At 40.2% G+C, this 16,456-nt stretch overlaps 2 protein-coding genes across 2 annotated transcripts; both read right to left on the bottom strand.

The window, feature by feature from the left end:
• Positions 1 to 4,822: 4,822 nt before the first annotated feature.
• Positions 4,823 to 9,654, bottom strand: LOC120573265 (leucine rich adaptor protein 1-like). The gene is made up of 2 exons (XM_039822903.1): positions 9,229 to 9,654; positions 4,823 to 6,344 (listed from the first exon to the last, which is right to left on the bottom strand). The coding sequence occupies exons 1-2, from the start codon at positions 9,445 to 9,447 to the stop codon at positions 5,955 to 5,957; spliced, it is 609 nt and encodes a 202-aa protein (XP_039678837.1). The 5' UTR covers positions 9,448 to 9,654; the 3' UTR covers positions 4,823 to 5,954.
• A 1,137-nt stretch (positions 9,655 to 10,791) lies between these two features.
• On the bottom strand, positions 10,792 to 15,965 carry LOC120573263 (5,6-dihydroxyindole-2-carboxylic acid oxidase-like). The gene is made up of 7 exons (XM_039822902.1): positions 15,392 to 15,965; positions 14,614 to 14,936; positions 12,324 to 12,528; positions 12,029 to 12,196; positions 11,747 to 11,926; positions 11,476 to 11,622; positions 10,792 to 11,356 (listed from the first exon to the last, which is right to left on the bottom strand). The coding sequence occupies exons 1-7, from the start codon at positions 15,744 to 15,746 to the stop codon at positions 11,169 to 11,171; spliced, it is 1,566 nt and encodes a 521-aa protein (XP_039678836.1). The 5' UTR covers positions 15,747 to 15,965; the 3' UTR covers positions 10,792 to 11,168.
• Between the last annotated feature and the right edge of the window lie 491 nt (positions 15,966 to 16,456).

Below are 16,456 nucleotides of genomic sequence, written 5' to 3'. Positions count from 1 at the left end.
TTCACAGCTCACATGTAGGGCTGCTCGATTATGGGAAAAAATATAATCACGATTATTTCAGTCAATATTGAAAACACGATTTAACACGATTACTCGTTGACTTCTGGAAAGATGTTGCAATTATTGAACTTAAAAAACAGTGGAAAAAGTTAAATAAATCAACAGTAAAAAAAACACACAACTGTGAACTTTACTTTAAAGTGCTCATATTATGCTTCTTGGCTTTTTACCCTTTCTTTTATTGCATTATATATCTTTTTTGTGCACATTATAGGTTTACAAAGTGAAAAAGCCCAAAGTCCACCCCAAAGGGACTTACCATCTTCCAGAGAAAACACTGTTCACAAACTGCTCCAAACAGCTCTATTGTAGTCCAGCCTTCTGTGACGAACGTGCGTCACTTTGTAACACACGTTATTATACTCGCCTAGCTCCTAGCATGGCACGCCCTCATACTCTGCAACTCACAAGCTAGTAGTACTTACCGCGCATGTGCGACTCCCAACAAAGATGGAACAGAAGTGAGATGCCTCACTCTGTAGCTAAAACACACAGGGTGAAAAGAGGAGCTGCAGCAATGTGCAGTACAACAAATATATAGTGTTTTCTGAAAATTAAACCACATAAACCTATTCTGGTGAAACCTCTAAATACAATTATGAACCTGAAAATGAACATAGTATGAGCACTTTAATACTTTTCCTATTGAAACTGAATTTTTTCATTTACTAAAACATGAGCTAAATAATTTTTTCTGAAGTTTTTCTCGATTATTCTGTTTTTGTGATCATTGGGAGCCGAAATCATAATCACGATTAAATTTCGATTAATTGCACAGTCCTACTCACATAATTATTTGATAGCATTTTGAGTAAGTGTTGGGTCAAATGTTTCCACCATCCCATTTTTCTCTTCATTTAAACATTAATTTGGTCTGTTAGTTCAGTTAGCTATACGACAGTTTGTCAGCACTTGGCACTCACTGGTTGGAAATACTTTGAGATAAATAATCTATGTAAAAAAACTAGATTGTGTGGTGCAGCCCATTTTAATTTAGTGATGCATAAATCTCCACTTAGTAAACACTTAAATTATAACTTGGTTAAGATTGAAGTCGTCTTTTGAGAAAGATGCTCTCACATAGCATAGCCTAGCATCATCCCAAATACTGATGTAGCCAATAATGTCGGATATATTTTCATAAAAGTTACAGTACACGTTTAAAGAGTGGATCTGAACTATAAACAAACCTATGATTTACTAAGGCAGTACAACACTAAAGACTGTAGTGGTTCAGATGTAATTTGTCACATCCCATGAGATTCCTAAATACTAGAGGAAAAATGGCTCAGAAGATAGATCTCATGGGGTGATTTATAATCGTAAAAGCTGTAAATACATTGATAAATAATCAAGCACTCCTTGTGTATATGGTGATTAAAAATAACCCCATGAACTATGAATGGAATGCAGCCTGACCAGCCTGCAGGAGTAATGTGTTCTCAGGCCGGCCACTTTCTTATTTGGCTTTCTCAGATGGTTTCTGTTTAGTGTTTACAGAAGCTTCTGAAGGGTGTTCTTTCTAAATCTCAGTTGAGCTAATTTATGAGTAGCAGTGGTGGCCATTGTTAATGTTTAATATTTGCGCTGACGTAAACAGAGTCACGTCTCTTATGCTGTGTTTGGTAACAGTGGTTCCCAGAAGCACAGAAGTTTAACAAGACTCCCAAGAAGTGATTCACAGATCCACAGCTTGGCAGAAGGCCAGCTTAGAGCTCCTGTAAGACTTGATTTCCATAAAACAAATGCTTTCCTAACATATAAGGTAGACATATATGACTCCCACATATGTAATAATCTAATCAGAATGAGGTATTTGCTTGGTATTTGATTGGTTTCCATCGCATTGACAGTGCGGAAAATCTCATATGAAGCACAACATTAAGTTGTGGCTAACCTTGACATTCATTAAGTATTTTTCCTAGACGAAACAAGATATTCATGCTATGGGACAGGCCTTATTGAGTTTTCCACAGCTTCATAAATCTCCCAACATGGAGCTCCTCGTGTCTGGGAATGTAATAAGGCAGACATAGTGGATCTAATGTGCTACATCCATCACAAGCATTAGCATGACTGCATAGCACCCAGAGCCATCACAAACAGTCATTCTTAAAGGGATAGTTTGGATATTTTGAAGTGGGGTTGTATGAGGTACCCAGTTTGGAGAAGCAGACCGGAGTCCCCGCACGGAAGCTAAGCAAGGTACAAGCATATTTTAGCCACCTAAAAAAAATCTGTTGAAGTGTATGCTATATTTAGAATATTTTCACTGCTTTACCTTGCCGATGGGGAGAGCCGTCACCTATGCTCTCTTCAAAGCCACCAGACTCTTTTTACAAACCACGCAGAACACGGAAGTTGCTGGTCTACCGCTGCCTCGATCGGTTAGTTTGTGTAATTGTGTGACTTTTGTGTTAAAATGGTTAGGGACTAAAAACCCAAACAAACCAAACACTCGAGGCAGCAGTAGACCAGCAACTCTCGTTAAGTCCACCGTGTTATGCACAAGACTCGCACTCTCTTTAATATAACAGTGGTGTTTATAGAGAATCTATTTAAACTTATTGGAACACTAACAGAACTGTGAAACAAACCCGAGATCCAAAGAGAGAAAACCTAATTAAACCAAAATAAAGTTACTTGACAACTGTGTATATTTACTTGGTATCTGTGGCTTTCTGTCTAAGGGCTCCACTGTCTCTCCGGCTCTTTTGATCCCTCCCCCCTAAAACCTACTCAGTAACCCATATCCTGTATCCTCATTTGGTAGCATGGTGACAGTTTCCCAGATACCACACGGTATGGGTTTCCCTTCATCTCGCGGCACAGGCCCAACCCCTGTGTCTAATTTGCTAATGGATCCCTGCTGGAAGCTGCCGTCTCGACTGTACGACAGTGTAATTACTTGTGCTCAAGTGAAGTAACTGAGGACTAACGAAGAGAATGAATAAATCATTGTTTTGCACTCTGCTCCCAAACTCAGGGGGACAGCAGCTGATTTTCCCTTTTGTTTGCTTTCCACAAAGCCTGGGTGTCATTCACCCTCAGAACAGGGGTACTATAAATGCAGACAGAAGAATATGACAAACTTTGAGTAACTTCACTTGACTGTAATGTAAACTGATAGTGGGTTATCTCTCTCACTTCCATAAAGGGGACAATTATTTGGTAATATGTATTAAGTTTTTGCTTGGAATGAGGAAAAACTTAAGTTTAAGCTTGCAGCTTGAGCAAAAAAAATTCATTTTCTCAAATGTGATTGGATGATTTGGTGAAAGACAACACTTGTCTTCACCACAAAGGCTGTGTCAATCTCTTCTCCCTTTCATGTAGGAAATGTACACTTATAAGAACGGGGGAAAGCCAAAAAAAGCAACGTTTGTTTATGTGTAGTGTACCATGTAGCTCTTAGGAATTTTGACTCAGACCTATTACAACATAAACTTGCAGAACCTGTTCTGTGTGTCCAATTATTTCAAGGCCACTAGCTCTAGTCTCAACATTTTCCCCAAAGGGAAATTAGCTATCAGTCAGTCATGACATGGTTACAGTTGTTAAGAAATGAAATTTAGGGAAGTTTAGAGAACTTTGTTTTTAATTGAATTGCTGACAAGGAGGTCGTGCTGCCATTCACAAAGCTCTTTGGTTTAGTGGCCTCAGCGTGGTTCAGCTTGACAGAGAGCTTAAGCTTGCCAAAGCCTCTGGGAGGTAGAGATAAGGAAAGGCAGCATAAAACCAAATAAAGCAGCTTTGCACTTGGAGTGAGACAAAGTTACAAGTCTGCTTAATGTGACTGGATAAAGTGATTATATCTGTCTGGAACTAATGTAACACTAAAAGTGTCCGTTGTGTCCAATCTTGCTATTTTGTGCATTCCATGTTATGCAAGACGACTGCCGCGCATGGAGAAAACATCCACACAATCCTCCATCCGGGATTTGATGATAGCTAGTTTCAAATAAGATGAGATCCTAACATGAGACAGCTCTATGGACAAAGTGAATAAATTAAGACTTATCCAACACAGCAGCATTTCCAAAGCCATGTCCTGATGTCAGATCCCAGTCTGAGAACTACTGAAGTACTGTGCCCCATGGCCAGTGGCCACTCATACAATTGCAAGCCAAAGAGCCCAAGGTTCTCATCTTTCCTATAATAACTTTCCCTGTATACTCTGTCTGGAACTTTAATCATCACATGAAAGATAAGAAGCTATTAAGATGCACAACACTTAAAATAACATAGCAGACCATCAAATATTCTGCATGGCTGGCATTTCAGTCTCACTTTTGGTTGGTGTTATTTTCAAATTACTTCAGGCAAAGCATTGCACTCATGATAGAGCTATGGGTAACATGATTCCTCATTTATGATAATAGTTGGTATGCCATTCGAAATAGCATCCTAAGTGGCATTCCTCTGCTAATAGCTTGGGAATTTTTAAAGGGCACACGTAAGCAACAATTTTTTCAAATTTAGAATTATCTTCCCGATGTTGTGTTTTATCAAAAGAAAGTGACATGGAGTGAGAAAGTGACTTAATACGGGGAATTTTTCATGCCACATTGCACAGGGCACCACAAAATCTGACTTCATTATCAAGAGACTATTCTTAACTTAAATTTACCAAAAAAGGAAACCAACATAATGTTCACTTTCCATCTCATTAAGATTCTGGGTCAATGACCTGTTTTGTTGTTTCTAAAAAAGAATTACACAAGAGTGACTGTGGTTCTTTGCATTAAAGACGTACGCAATGTGAGCAGGAGGAAAATCACAATATATTATTTCATTTCCACAACAAAATGAACAGAAATCAATAAAAAAAAACATGGTTTTCTTTCAAAAGGAGGCAGCATCAAATACAAATGTCAAACAAATCAACACAAAGAGTTTAAAGCTAAAACGACAGTTATGTACAGCAATGTATAGCTCTCGTTAAACCTTTTTTTTGACAACAGAGGATTAAAATGTGCCTACAAAGCAAACATGTTTCCCATATGTCTACCACCAACAAATCTCCCATCTGCTGTTAACAGAGTTTGCCTCAGGCCAAAATTATTTATAAGACGATCAAATTGCTTTGGTTTTCAGTCAAGCATCCATGCTTTGAATGTGCTACTAATCTCTGGAGTGTGGTTTAGCTTAGGAACTTCCATCAGTCAAAATATTTAAGTAAAAATAATTAAAAGCTCAACATGTGGTGCTCAGAATTTGGCATGGAAGTGAATTGCACTTGCTTTAACACTTAAACTTACCACTTGCCACTTTAAACAGTTTTCCCACTTGAATCAGTCAACACGACCTGAACAATTTTCCAAACGGCCGCTAAATGCTAATCTACTCCTTCACTTAGATCAGCTGATTGTGGTTGACCTAACACAAAGTCGCAGTTACATTTTCCACAGACAGAGAAGAAAATTTGCTGTTCAACTGATGTTGCTGCTTTTATTCACCCCATCTTCAGCAATTTTAGGCTAAGAAGTATTTTAACTGTGAAAATAAACTGCTAAGGTATTGGATAACTCCACAATAAATAAATAAATCTTTAAATCATAACAGAGCACATTTTTTAATTGAATTGACCTGCATGGTAAAATACTAAGACATAAGAGTTGTTAAGATGCTTTCACTTGCATTTGGTGTGACATTAAGGGGCAATGGTTTGTTAAGGTGTGTGTTCAATCCACAATTTAAGGAAGCTGGTGACACGGTGAAAAGTAACATTAGTCATTTGGTATTAATCGCCAACACCTTGGCTGTCAGCTATTATGAGTCAAATGTAAAGCATGTAGGAAAAACCAGACAGCTGTGTTAATTTATCAAAGTGGCGAAACACATTTTAAAATCTTTCTTCACAGAATATCTCAGCAGGCTCTGCGTTTAGCTTATTATCCAAAGCAGTAGTATTCATCCGATTCCACTCTGACTTTCAGTGGCGATTTGCTGAAAGCATCCCCATCAATAACCGTTTTATCCACAAAACAGTCAAGATCCGTAGGTGAGGGGTCATCCGGGAGGTCCTCTGCTAGAGTGTCCAGGTAACTACCCACAGATAGACTATCTAGCCCGTCACTGTTACCATCATTCAAGCTGTTGAAGCTGCCGCGCAGTGAGGTACCGTCCTGGCTGTCCGACAGGCTGTACAAGCTGCCCGTCAGGCTGCCCTCTTGGCTGGCCACGCCACCTCTGTCTTCTATCATCCAACGGATGGACTCAATGCCTTCGTTGATTGCCATAAGCTGCTGCATCAGCTTCACATCGATGGCTCGTAGATGTGCCTATGAGTTGGAGAAAAACATCCCGGTCAGGTAATGCTACTTAAAGATGATCCAGCATTTAAAGGAATAGTTTGATATTTTGGGAAATGTGATTGTTCACTTTCTTGCCGAGAGTTAGATGACACGATTGATAACCCTCTCACATCTGTCCATCTGCCAGTTAGCTTAGTATAAACAGCTAGCCTGGCTCTGTCCAAAGGGGAAATAAAACAGCACCTCCCACACTCAGGAATTAACACATGTAAAGATGAAAACGTTGTTGTTCTGCAGAGGTTTAGGCACCTAACTATTTCATGGCCAGAAGCAGTAATTTCCTGGAGTTTTGGCGTTACCGTTTGATTCCCAAGAGACTCTGAGTCACTGTGCCTTTCCAATAAATTGCTTAGCTACCCTGCAGCTGGCTGTAGCATTCTATTAAACAAATAGATATAAGAATGGCAACAATCTGCTCTGCAAGCAAGTGAATTACTGTTTTCCAAAAATGTAGAACTACTCCTTTACTACATGTCAGTACAACAGGATGCCCCCAGAGCTAAAATGGAAGTCAAAATAATACAAAACCAGTACCGTAATCATTGCTAACTATTGTAAGCACTGAGGGTCAAAGTTCATTCTAGACCTCAGAAACAGAAGTTAAGAACACAATTTCGCCACATGGTCCATTTAGTAGCTATTCTGGAGCTTTTGATCATATCAAGTGGTTTTGATCAGCATTCATTAACATGGTTGCAAGCCGAGCTTAAAGTGTGCAAAAAAAATAAAAATCTAATAACAATTCTATAACTGGGCAGTCCCCAACTGCTGATTAAGTTCATGTGATAAGTAAAGCTCCAGATCAGCTACTAATTAAACCTTGTGGTGAGATATTTTATCTCAACAATTGTTTGCATTCTTATGTCCTCTCATGGTAGGAACACTATGTACTATTTTGTTTAGACTATCGGGCTTTGTTGTGAACAAAGAGACTTAACTATGTGGCACGGGGAAAAAAAGCTCGTACTAATGTAACAGGAAACAGTTTGCATCCAGGATTCTGAATGATATGCCTACTTTACACAGTATGGCCATTGATTTAACTCCCTGCCGTGACAAACCATGCTATTGACTGGGGATGGAAGTAGACAGCCTATGGGGGTCAATCAAATGGATTCCCCTGTGTCTACTGGGTGACTAACACTCTGTCAGAATGAAAAATGGTAAACGAACAGCTGTAACAGCCTGCTACCCTCAAAATGCATTGAGGCAGATGAAGGCAAACAGGGCTGGTACAGTGCTCCAGACAGCTGGCCTGAGACAACAGCCTTTCTTTGGGGTGGATTTGCATCCAGCCTTTATGTAGCTTCTATTGCTGCCGGTGTATTTGTTTTGTGAGCATAACCACCCGCTTTATACACACACGGAAGCCCAGCAGATGGAGTCTGAAAAATTGCATTTTAAGTCCAAGCAGCTATCTCATGTTAATAAGGTGGCACCAGTGGGCTGGTATCACAAAATGAGTTTAGGAAACACAATTAGTGCTGCATAATTGTGTCTGTAGTGTACAGTAACACTGAACCTGCAACATTTTTAATTTGTCTCATGAAACTAATAAGAGCTGGTCCCTAACCTTTTTTTTGGCACATAGGAGGTAATTTGCTCCTTTGATAGGCTGTAGATTAGTTCAGGCCCTTGTAAGCAGTGTGTGTGTGTGTGTGTGTGTGTGTGTGTGTGTGTGTGTTTGTGCTCACCAAAACAGAGTAATCTGATTGGATTAGTGAAGGGAAGTGCAAAAACAGAGAAGCCCAAGATGGCCCACATTCGAGATGAGCTGTCCAACAACAAGAGGCCACTAATGGCATTACACTAGATACATTTTTTTTTCTCATATCAGCAATATTTAATGATGGCATGGCTGTCAGGTAGCCCAGAAATCTAGACGCACCCTAGCGGCAGCAAATTTAATTTGCAACATCTTGATCTGGGTCTGGCTTGTCAGGCTAGCTGTCAGGTTGAAACACAAGCGAATTAAAGCAAGGTAAGGTTTGTTCCTTTTGTAAATACGTGTGATTGTTTCAAGTCTCTCCGTCACATGAATAGATGTTAATAGACGTAAGCCTATCCACACAAAAAACTCTTTTGGTGATTGGTCTGCTGGCCATGTTACAGCTCTACTACAGTCTGCAAAACTGTCAGGTAGGCCATCTGCTCAGGAATCTTAATACCTTTCATGTCTACTTAAAATAAGGGTTTGCTGTGACCTTGGATCTAACAAAGCTTCTGTCCAACAAGCATGGCATTTGAAAATAATTGAATGGCGAGTGTTGGCAGAAGCTATGAAATCATAATAAGGTAATGACAGAGTACTTTGAATAATAAGAGAGGAGGGGTTATTTTCTGAGGTGAGGAGGGTTTATCAACAAAGGTCTATGTGACTGAAGTGTGCAGGTGTGAATGGCTCTCACGTATTGACCGGTTTCAGTGCATTTGAGGCACAACACCACCCATTAGTGGAACTTTGCATTTAACAACCACAAGATGATATACAAAATAGACCTGTTTTGCAACTAGTATAGTTTTTTTTCCTGTGAGCTTGGTCGCCAATAAATGTGATCCATTAAAGAGAGACACATTGTAACTTGCCTGACATGAAACTATGATATCTAATAGCCTAGCTGATTTCTATGAGTCATATTACGGTCTTTTATTTTATTCACGAACGTTTGTAGACGAATAAACGACTTGCACAACTGTAGGCTACAATTAAGTGTAAGTGACCCATATCTTGTAATTACAAGTCGGTAAACTAATTTAACAACTGGCACACGTTCCTTAAAAGTTACTGGAACAATTCCTTAACAGCTCGTTCAATTAAACAGGATACAGGGAAAAAAAGACTTAAGCTTACCATTTCTTGTTTGAGGAATAGCATTTTGGTCTCCAGTCTTTTCAAGTCCGCATTATTAGCATGTAATTTGCAGTTCACTAAATGCGGTGCTGGCGACTTCTCGTGCTTGTCGTGATGCTTCCCTCCGGCGAGAGAACGAATGAGACTATCCGGGACCTTTAGACCCAGTTTGGTCTCTATATCCTTCAAATCAGGCAAGACGTTGTTATCCTCGTCCATTGTAGACAGCCTGAAAGATCACACGTTTCCACTGTATTGAATGGAGCAGGCAGACAAGTAGCCTAAATGACAGAGCTGCGAGTTGTTGGGGGAGACGCGCGCGATGAATCGATTCAAAGTTGCAACAAGCGCGTGCTCCTCGCAACTTTATTCAACCAGCTCGCAGACTGAAGTAATGATGAAGGGCCAAAGACACTTCACTGAACCCCAGCGCGCCGCTGTTAGACACACAGCCCTCCCATCCAAGCGGCTGGCCAATAGTTCGATAGTTTAACGACAACGTGCTGTCCGTGGACCCTCCCATAAGGGAAGCCTCCTCTGAAACCAGACACCAGACACCAGACAGGTGAAGGGACACTGGGGTGTTATTTAACGAGTACTGTACGCAGGGGAATAAATTTGTCATGTATTACAAATTAGGAGTTGGGAGTCCAACCATAAGGCAAAATGGCTAGACCCACTAGCCCTCATTAGGCTACATGGGAGTGAGCACTACAAGCTAATTCCTATATTATCGTGTGTCTGCAAGATGAACGCAGGTGTGTGCTACGTAAATGGTAATAGATTAGACTCTATAACATATATCGTGATTTGATGTGTACATACATTTAGTCTTTTGGTGCGTTTATTAACGTTTTAATCACATTCAGCAGTCAAACAAACCACTGTGTAGGCATACCATTTAATCATTTCAATAATTTGGTATGCAGTCAGATCCAACAACATTCTGGCAGAAGTATCTATGTAAAAAACAGAATGACCATTTCACATATTTAGTTTTAAAAAATGAAATTAAAAAAAAGCTGCATATGGTGCGAGTACACAGTTCAGTAAGATTTGAGGATTGCAACCTGTTGACACCCGTTCTTTTCATCTCTTCATTCAATAACATTGCAGGTCATTTGGATCAATTTATTTTAATATACAATTAAAAACAAAACTTCTCCCCCCCTATAGCTCATTCTCCTGCCAGTTGTTTCAGAAACTGAACTATTGCACCCCCTTGTGGCCGTTATGGCTCTGTTACATGGGCAGTGCATTTTATAACAATTACTAACGCTTCAGGTCTATGACACCATTGTGCAACTACTTTAAAATTATTTTGCAGGTATTACTCTATTACTTCAAATGTGTTCTAATGGTTTTAGAATTTTTTTTCGATACCCTATAAGAATCTACTTTTATTTTTTTATTTTTTTTACACCTGATCACCTTTTACTGTAACTGCAACATCAGACACTAAACTACAGGAGGCATCATTGCTGATACTGACATATCCTTTAAAAGCTCTGATTAGAATAACAGTTCAGCACCACCTGGTGGCATCACTAGCACACCAACGCGTCAGTTGTCCAGGTTCTCTTTATTTGAACACATTTTCAAATTTTCCAGAAATCTGAACATTTCAAAGATTGCATCATTGCAATCTTCGCAAAACCATACTCTTAAAAAGTGTTGCATGTATCTAAACCTTTCCATTTGAAAAAATGCATCTTCAATAACTGATTCACATCTATACGACTTGTAAAGAAAAATGAACAAGTTCCTTTTGATAGGGACATGAATGCAGCCAAAAGATTACTTCAAGTTACTATCAAGTTGTAGCATTCAAGAATCTAAACATGCTCTCCAGTGAGAAGTGATTGACGCTTTAACAAACTGCATAGCTGTATCACTGTGAAAGTAAAGAAAGGAGAGAGGCGCGTGTTCGAACACCAAACTTAGACTACAGACTGGCTTTTGTTGTCGTCGTAGCGCTGGTACTGATCCCCAAGCAGAGGCTGGTGGCCCTCCATCTTGTGTGACCTGGCACGCACGGCACATGTGGTGGCGGCGAAAATGACTGCGACAAGCAGGAGGCCAGCGACTATTGCCATGGTGATGATTTCAGTCAGAGTGAAAGGTTGAGCTAGAAAGGTAGAAGAGGATGATTATTACGTTTGTCGTCTGGATTTCTTCAAAGGCTAGATTGAAAGAAGACCCACAAAAACAATTGTGCGAGTACTAGAAGTCATCCAAAATGAATACCTGGCCATTGAGCTTCATAAGAGTAACCAAGATTTTCAGGGGCGGTCACAAACATCTCTGCGTTAGTCACTGGAGGCCAGAAAGGCACCATGTTGTAGCCCTTGTTGTGACCAATGGGGGCATTTTCTTCAGGATACAGAGTCGAATCTGTCAAGAAATGTGTGAAGTTAGCCTAATACTCATCATGCTAACTATAAAGCAGTGAAATATGCAGGTATTAGAAAGTCAAGGACTAGAAAAAGTGTGTTTTCTTTGTTTTGTTTTTTTAAACCTGGACTGTGTCTCCTTAACCATTCATCAAAAATAGCGTCGGTGTAGGTGTGGAGCAGGACGAAGATGGGGTCATTGGGCGAGAGGTGAGTCTGTCCTCCTGTCCCATTCAGGAACAGATGGGCCAGGTTGTGGAGGCTCCTCACCACGGGGTCATAGTTCCCCTTGGGGGCGCTGTAGCCTGTCGAAACATGAAAAACAGAAAAAAATAGCTGAAACAATGGCGAAACAATATGTGAATGAAATTACACTGTATGACAGACATACCGTCATAGTCTCTCACCTTCAATTGTGTTTCTGAAGCTTTCGGAGGAGGTGGAGTAATAGGGCGGCGTGTCGAAAGCGTTAACCTGCAGACAGTCCGCCACATCCTGGGGCTCTGGGAGACGCTGGACCATGGGCCTGTTGACATTTCCTGCTGGGTTCCTTCTGATGGGAGCAGTCTCTGTGCCTGGAAGGAGACAGGGACCAGACAAGGTAGACTATAGCAATCTTTTTTTTTTAGACACTAAAAGAATAAAGAGAACCACTGTAACATCACTAGAGTATTTGCCATGGTGAATAAACAATAGTCTTACTGTTGCAGATGGTTCCCAGCGTGTCATAGTCTTCTACGCTCTCACATATGACCCTCCACTGGGAGAAGATAGAGTTGGTGCTCAGGGAATTCATGTCAAAGCTGCTCCTGGCTCCCATCAGGTCATCTGTGCAGATGTCACATGTGCTTCCACCGATGGCAAAGTTCCAGTAGGGCAGGGCGAAGGAGGGGTCTCGCAGCATGTCCTGGTTGTTTGAAATAAATAAAGGATGGCTGAGTATGAGTTTGTGAATGTGAAGATCAAGGCTAGGAAGGCTAGGAGTTAGCTTGAGGCTTTATTTTATTATGCTGCTGATAATGTACTTCCATCCCCTTTGTTCATGCCAAAGTTTCCTTTCAGTCTCATTTGGCAATGAGTCAATGCACTGAATAAATTGGTTATCATTTTCACACACTGTGATTTGCTTTTGAAGACAGTTCATGCATGAATAAATCTGAAAATGTGTTCTTTATAAGCATTTGTGGAAACAATTCTAGGGTCTCTAATCACAGAATATGAAATGTATGTCTATGTCTACATGAAGAGAAAAATGAAAATGCACATGCAACAAGGCGGCAGGAAACATATAAAGCCATGATTGATTGAGAAATGGTTAAGAAACTTTAACTGGAAAGAAAATACTTTTTTAGAAGTGAAAGTGTGATGCTCATTCTTGCTTTTCCACAACTTTTGTTTTAAATGGCTTAGTGAAAAACACTCCTTTGAGAAACATATAACATATTTGTAAAGTTATGGTAACACTTTATAATAATGGTACATGAATTATCATGAATTCATTCATGTAGAACTTCATGAACTATCAGTAATGTACAATGATTAATAGTATTTAATTCATGACTTAATGAAGGAACAATGTTAATTAATGCATCAATTAAGTATTTCAATCATGATTTCTGATTTATTAATGATGTTCATGTCTTCTTCATAGGTAAATCTGTAGTTGAAAAACAAAATTTTAGTGTTGTAACAATGACTAACTAAATATTACTTTTTCATTACTTTATAATGTTTGTGGCCCTTCAAATAAAGTGCTGACCTGGTCCATCTTTAACACTGATACATAGATATGATTAATGGTGGCATATGCCCCAATCTTTTAAATAAAATAAAAATGTCACTTCAAATTCATAAATATCCTACTTGGGTGGGCATTGTTCTCAGGCATTACTGTTTGCCTTATGTTGTTGTGAATAAAGCAACTATAAAAATGCATCTGCAGTATACTGTATTTTGTGTCACTGTAGTGACCTCAGTATCATTTTGCCAACCCACTCCTTTAATTCTTAATACATTTCATTTTATGCCACCATTAATCATATCTACTGTATGTATCAATGTTAAAGATGGACCAGGTCAGTACTTTATTTGAAGGGCCACAAACACAATAAAGTAATGAAGAAGCAATGTTTGGTTAACAATGATTACAACACTACATTTTTTTAAGAATATCTGTACACTGCTGGGACTGGTCAGTTTTTTTGAAGAAGACATGAACATCATTAATAAATCAGAAGACATGATGATTCAAATACCTTAATTGATGCATTAATTAACATATTGTTCCGGCATTAAGTCATGAATGAAATACTATTTAACTATTAACTAATAGTATTTATAAATACTATTGTACATTACTGATAGTTCATTAAGTACTACATCAATGAATTCATGCTTTTTCATGCAGGAAGTCCTGCATGAATTCATATTAATTCATGTACCATTATTATAAAGTGTTGTCGTTATAATATATAAGATTTAATTTGAGTAGAACAAAGATGTATATTTTAGTCGTTGATGTAGTTCATCCTGCACATAAGAGTTTCTCTACAGGAGTCTAACATGCTGCCAGGATTTCAAAAACCATCCAGCAGCCTTACTGTCTGTGCTAGCAAGTCTGTACAGCCTACAAAAACAACTTGGGTAATTCTGAACCACTGGATGGAAATAATAATTATACAAACTTGGCTTAATAACTCCTCTCACAAAAGCTCGGTTCAATACCGTTGTTGTTTCATCTCCAAATTGATGGTGCGCTGATCAAATTGAATTTCAAAGTCTTCAAATCACATTTTGCGCGCTGCTCGCCTATTAAAGCGTGTAATCAGTAACCATAACTAACTGCGTCAGTTATGGTTTCCTCACCAATAGTTGAAACGCATTAGGTAAAATAAAAATGTGGACAGGCTTTTAATCTTAGAATGACCCGAAATGGGTTTCTATTGTGTAGGCTATGAATCTAACTGTCAGCCCTCTTCATACAGTATCTTACCTGCATGTCTCGCTCCAGCTGCAGCAGGTGGAACCTGTGCCAAGTGACAAAGCCGGGGCCCTCGTGTGAGAAGTCCACTCCCCCAAAACTGGCCTGCCCCGCACCCAGGAACGTCTTGCTGACGGAGAAGTAGTGGCTCCACACGAAGTAATTGTAGATGGTGATGTTTTCGAACTGCACAGTGTTCCCGTCGGGCCCGAAGATCTCCGGATAGCGCCGCGTGGCGATCACCAGGTCTGGGTGCACCGTGCGCTTGGCCTGGTCCAGCGCGTTCACGAACGCACGCTTCTCGTCCGCGCTGAGCTGCATCACGTTTCTTCTTACTGGGGGATTATCGCAGAGGGAATGTGGATTAACTCAATCAGTCATGCGTTAAATGGGGATCAGTTTTTATTGACCGAGAAAAGAAGTAGCAAATAAATGTCCGTAACAGGCAGGTTTAATGGCAGTTTTTTAATTAAATGCCCTTTCTAAGTGTCAGGGCTGTACCTAGGCTATTTCATATGCATTCTAGCCTGTTTTATGGGAACCACATTTGAATAACCTTCTGTAAAATAATCTCTCTTTGCCATACAAATAGTTAAATTGCCATTACATGGGCCAGAATCGGTCCATTTCCCTGTGTGTGGTGTCCTAAAGAAGTGCTGAAGTGCCACTGAGCAGCAGCACAGACCCTAGATTTGTTAGCTATGACCTCTTCTATCTCCCCATGAGCTAGAGTCACTATAGGCTACCATAACATTATTATTGAAATATGTCCCCGAGGACGCGCACTTACCAACAGAAACTCGCTGGTCACAGTTGGGCCCCGTCCATCCGTGTCTGCAGCGGCCGCAGTTATAACCGCTGAAGTTTCCGTTACACTGACAGGTACGGTTAAAGAAACGGATGGGCCATCGTTCCCGATCATCCCGTCCGTCGTGCGGATACTGAGGGCCGTGCGGGCGCGCGTCCACCGTGATGGAAACACACTGTCCGCGCCCCGTGCTGGAGCCACACGGGTCGTTGTTGAGTCCAGGGGGCGACGGACAGCACTGTCCACTCCTGAGTCCTTCGGGTGTCACACACTCTCTGGGAAACTGAGCGCTTACGACCACCGCGCCCACAAGCACCAACAAACAGCCCTGCCACATTATCCAAAAAGTGTTGCCAAATTTTACGCACGGCTGATTTGGAGTCGGTGTTTACCGAATGATGATTCACCCGCAAATATGCACTTCAACTAAGCCTTTACCTAAAGTGAATGTGCATTACTTAAACACAGCATTAATTACTTTCTCTGTCAACTAAGTGTGTATAAAAGTTCCCCTTCCATGCGGAACCAGCATCTACTTCCCCCAAAACAGTAACCCGTCGACCTTAAATACCGGATCAGCGCATGACTACCAGGATTTTCTGACTCCCGCGTGATGCATCACATAACATCGCATTTCCTTGAGTGGAGAAGGTAGTGTGATCTCCTCGGGCACAGTATTATTCTTCTAAAAACCACCCTGGACTTCTGCAGTTGCCTAAATGGGTCCAGCATTAAATGTGAGGAAGTGTAATTAGTTACAAAAGTGTTTCAGATTAAAACTAAATTGATGACGAATGAGCAGGCCTATCCATAAACTTAAATGTGTGTACATGGACTGTAAGGTTTCAGCATGCCTTTTATGAACACTAAAATATTTGTTATGAAGTGGTAGCCTTTTACAAATGCAGCCTCTGGCACACTCAGATCGGTGTGGAATTAAAATAATGTAAAATTACTTGGTGCTGCAAGCAAGCTCAGAAATACAGCATGGGTCTTGTTTGTATTATCTACTATTGCACTATAGCCCATTACTAAAAATGAAATAGA

The sequence above is a fragment of the Perca fluviatilis genome, chromosome 14, assembly GCF_010015445.1.
Source record: "Perca fluviatilis chromosome 14, GENO_Pfluv_1.0, whole genome shotgun sequence".
In the NCBI taxonomy this organism is placed as follows: Eukaryota; Metazoa; Chordata; class Actinopteri; order Perciformes; family Percidae; genus Perca; species Perca fluviatilis.
This window is presented reverse-complemented; position numbering and strand designations above follow the sequence as displayed.

Bases quoted from the DNA above. Each gene is read 5' to 3' on its own strand.
- LOC120573263 (XM_039822902.1), bottom strand. From the start codon at position 15,746: ATGTGGCAGGGCTGTTTGTTGGTGCTTGTGGGCGCGGTGGTCGTAAGC. The intron at 12,197-12,323 runs GTAAGACTATTG...GTCTCCTTCCAG, and splicing joins GCTGGGAACCATCTGCAACA to GCACAGAGACTGCTCCCATC. The intron at 11,357-11,475 runs GTATTCATTTTG...CTACCTTTCTAG, and splicing joins TTATGAAGCTCAATGGCCAG to CTCAACCTTTCACTCTGACT.
- LOC120573265 (XM_039822903.1), bottom strand. From the start codon at position 9,447: ATGGACGAGGATAACAACGTCTTGCCTGATTTGAAGGATATAGAGACC. The intron at 6,345-9,228 runs GTAAGCTTAAGT...TCCAACTCATAG, and splicing joins TATTCCTCAAACAAGAAATG to GCACATCTACGAGCCATCGA.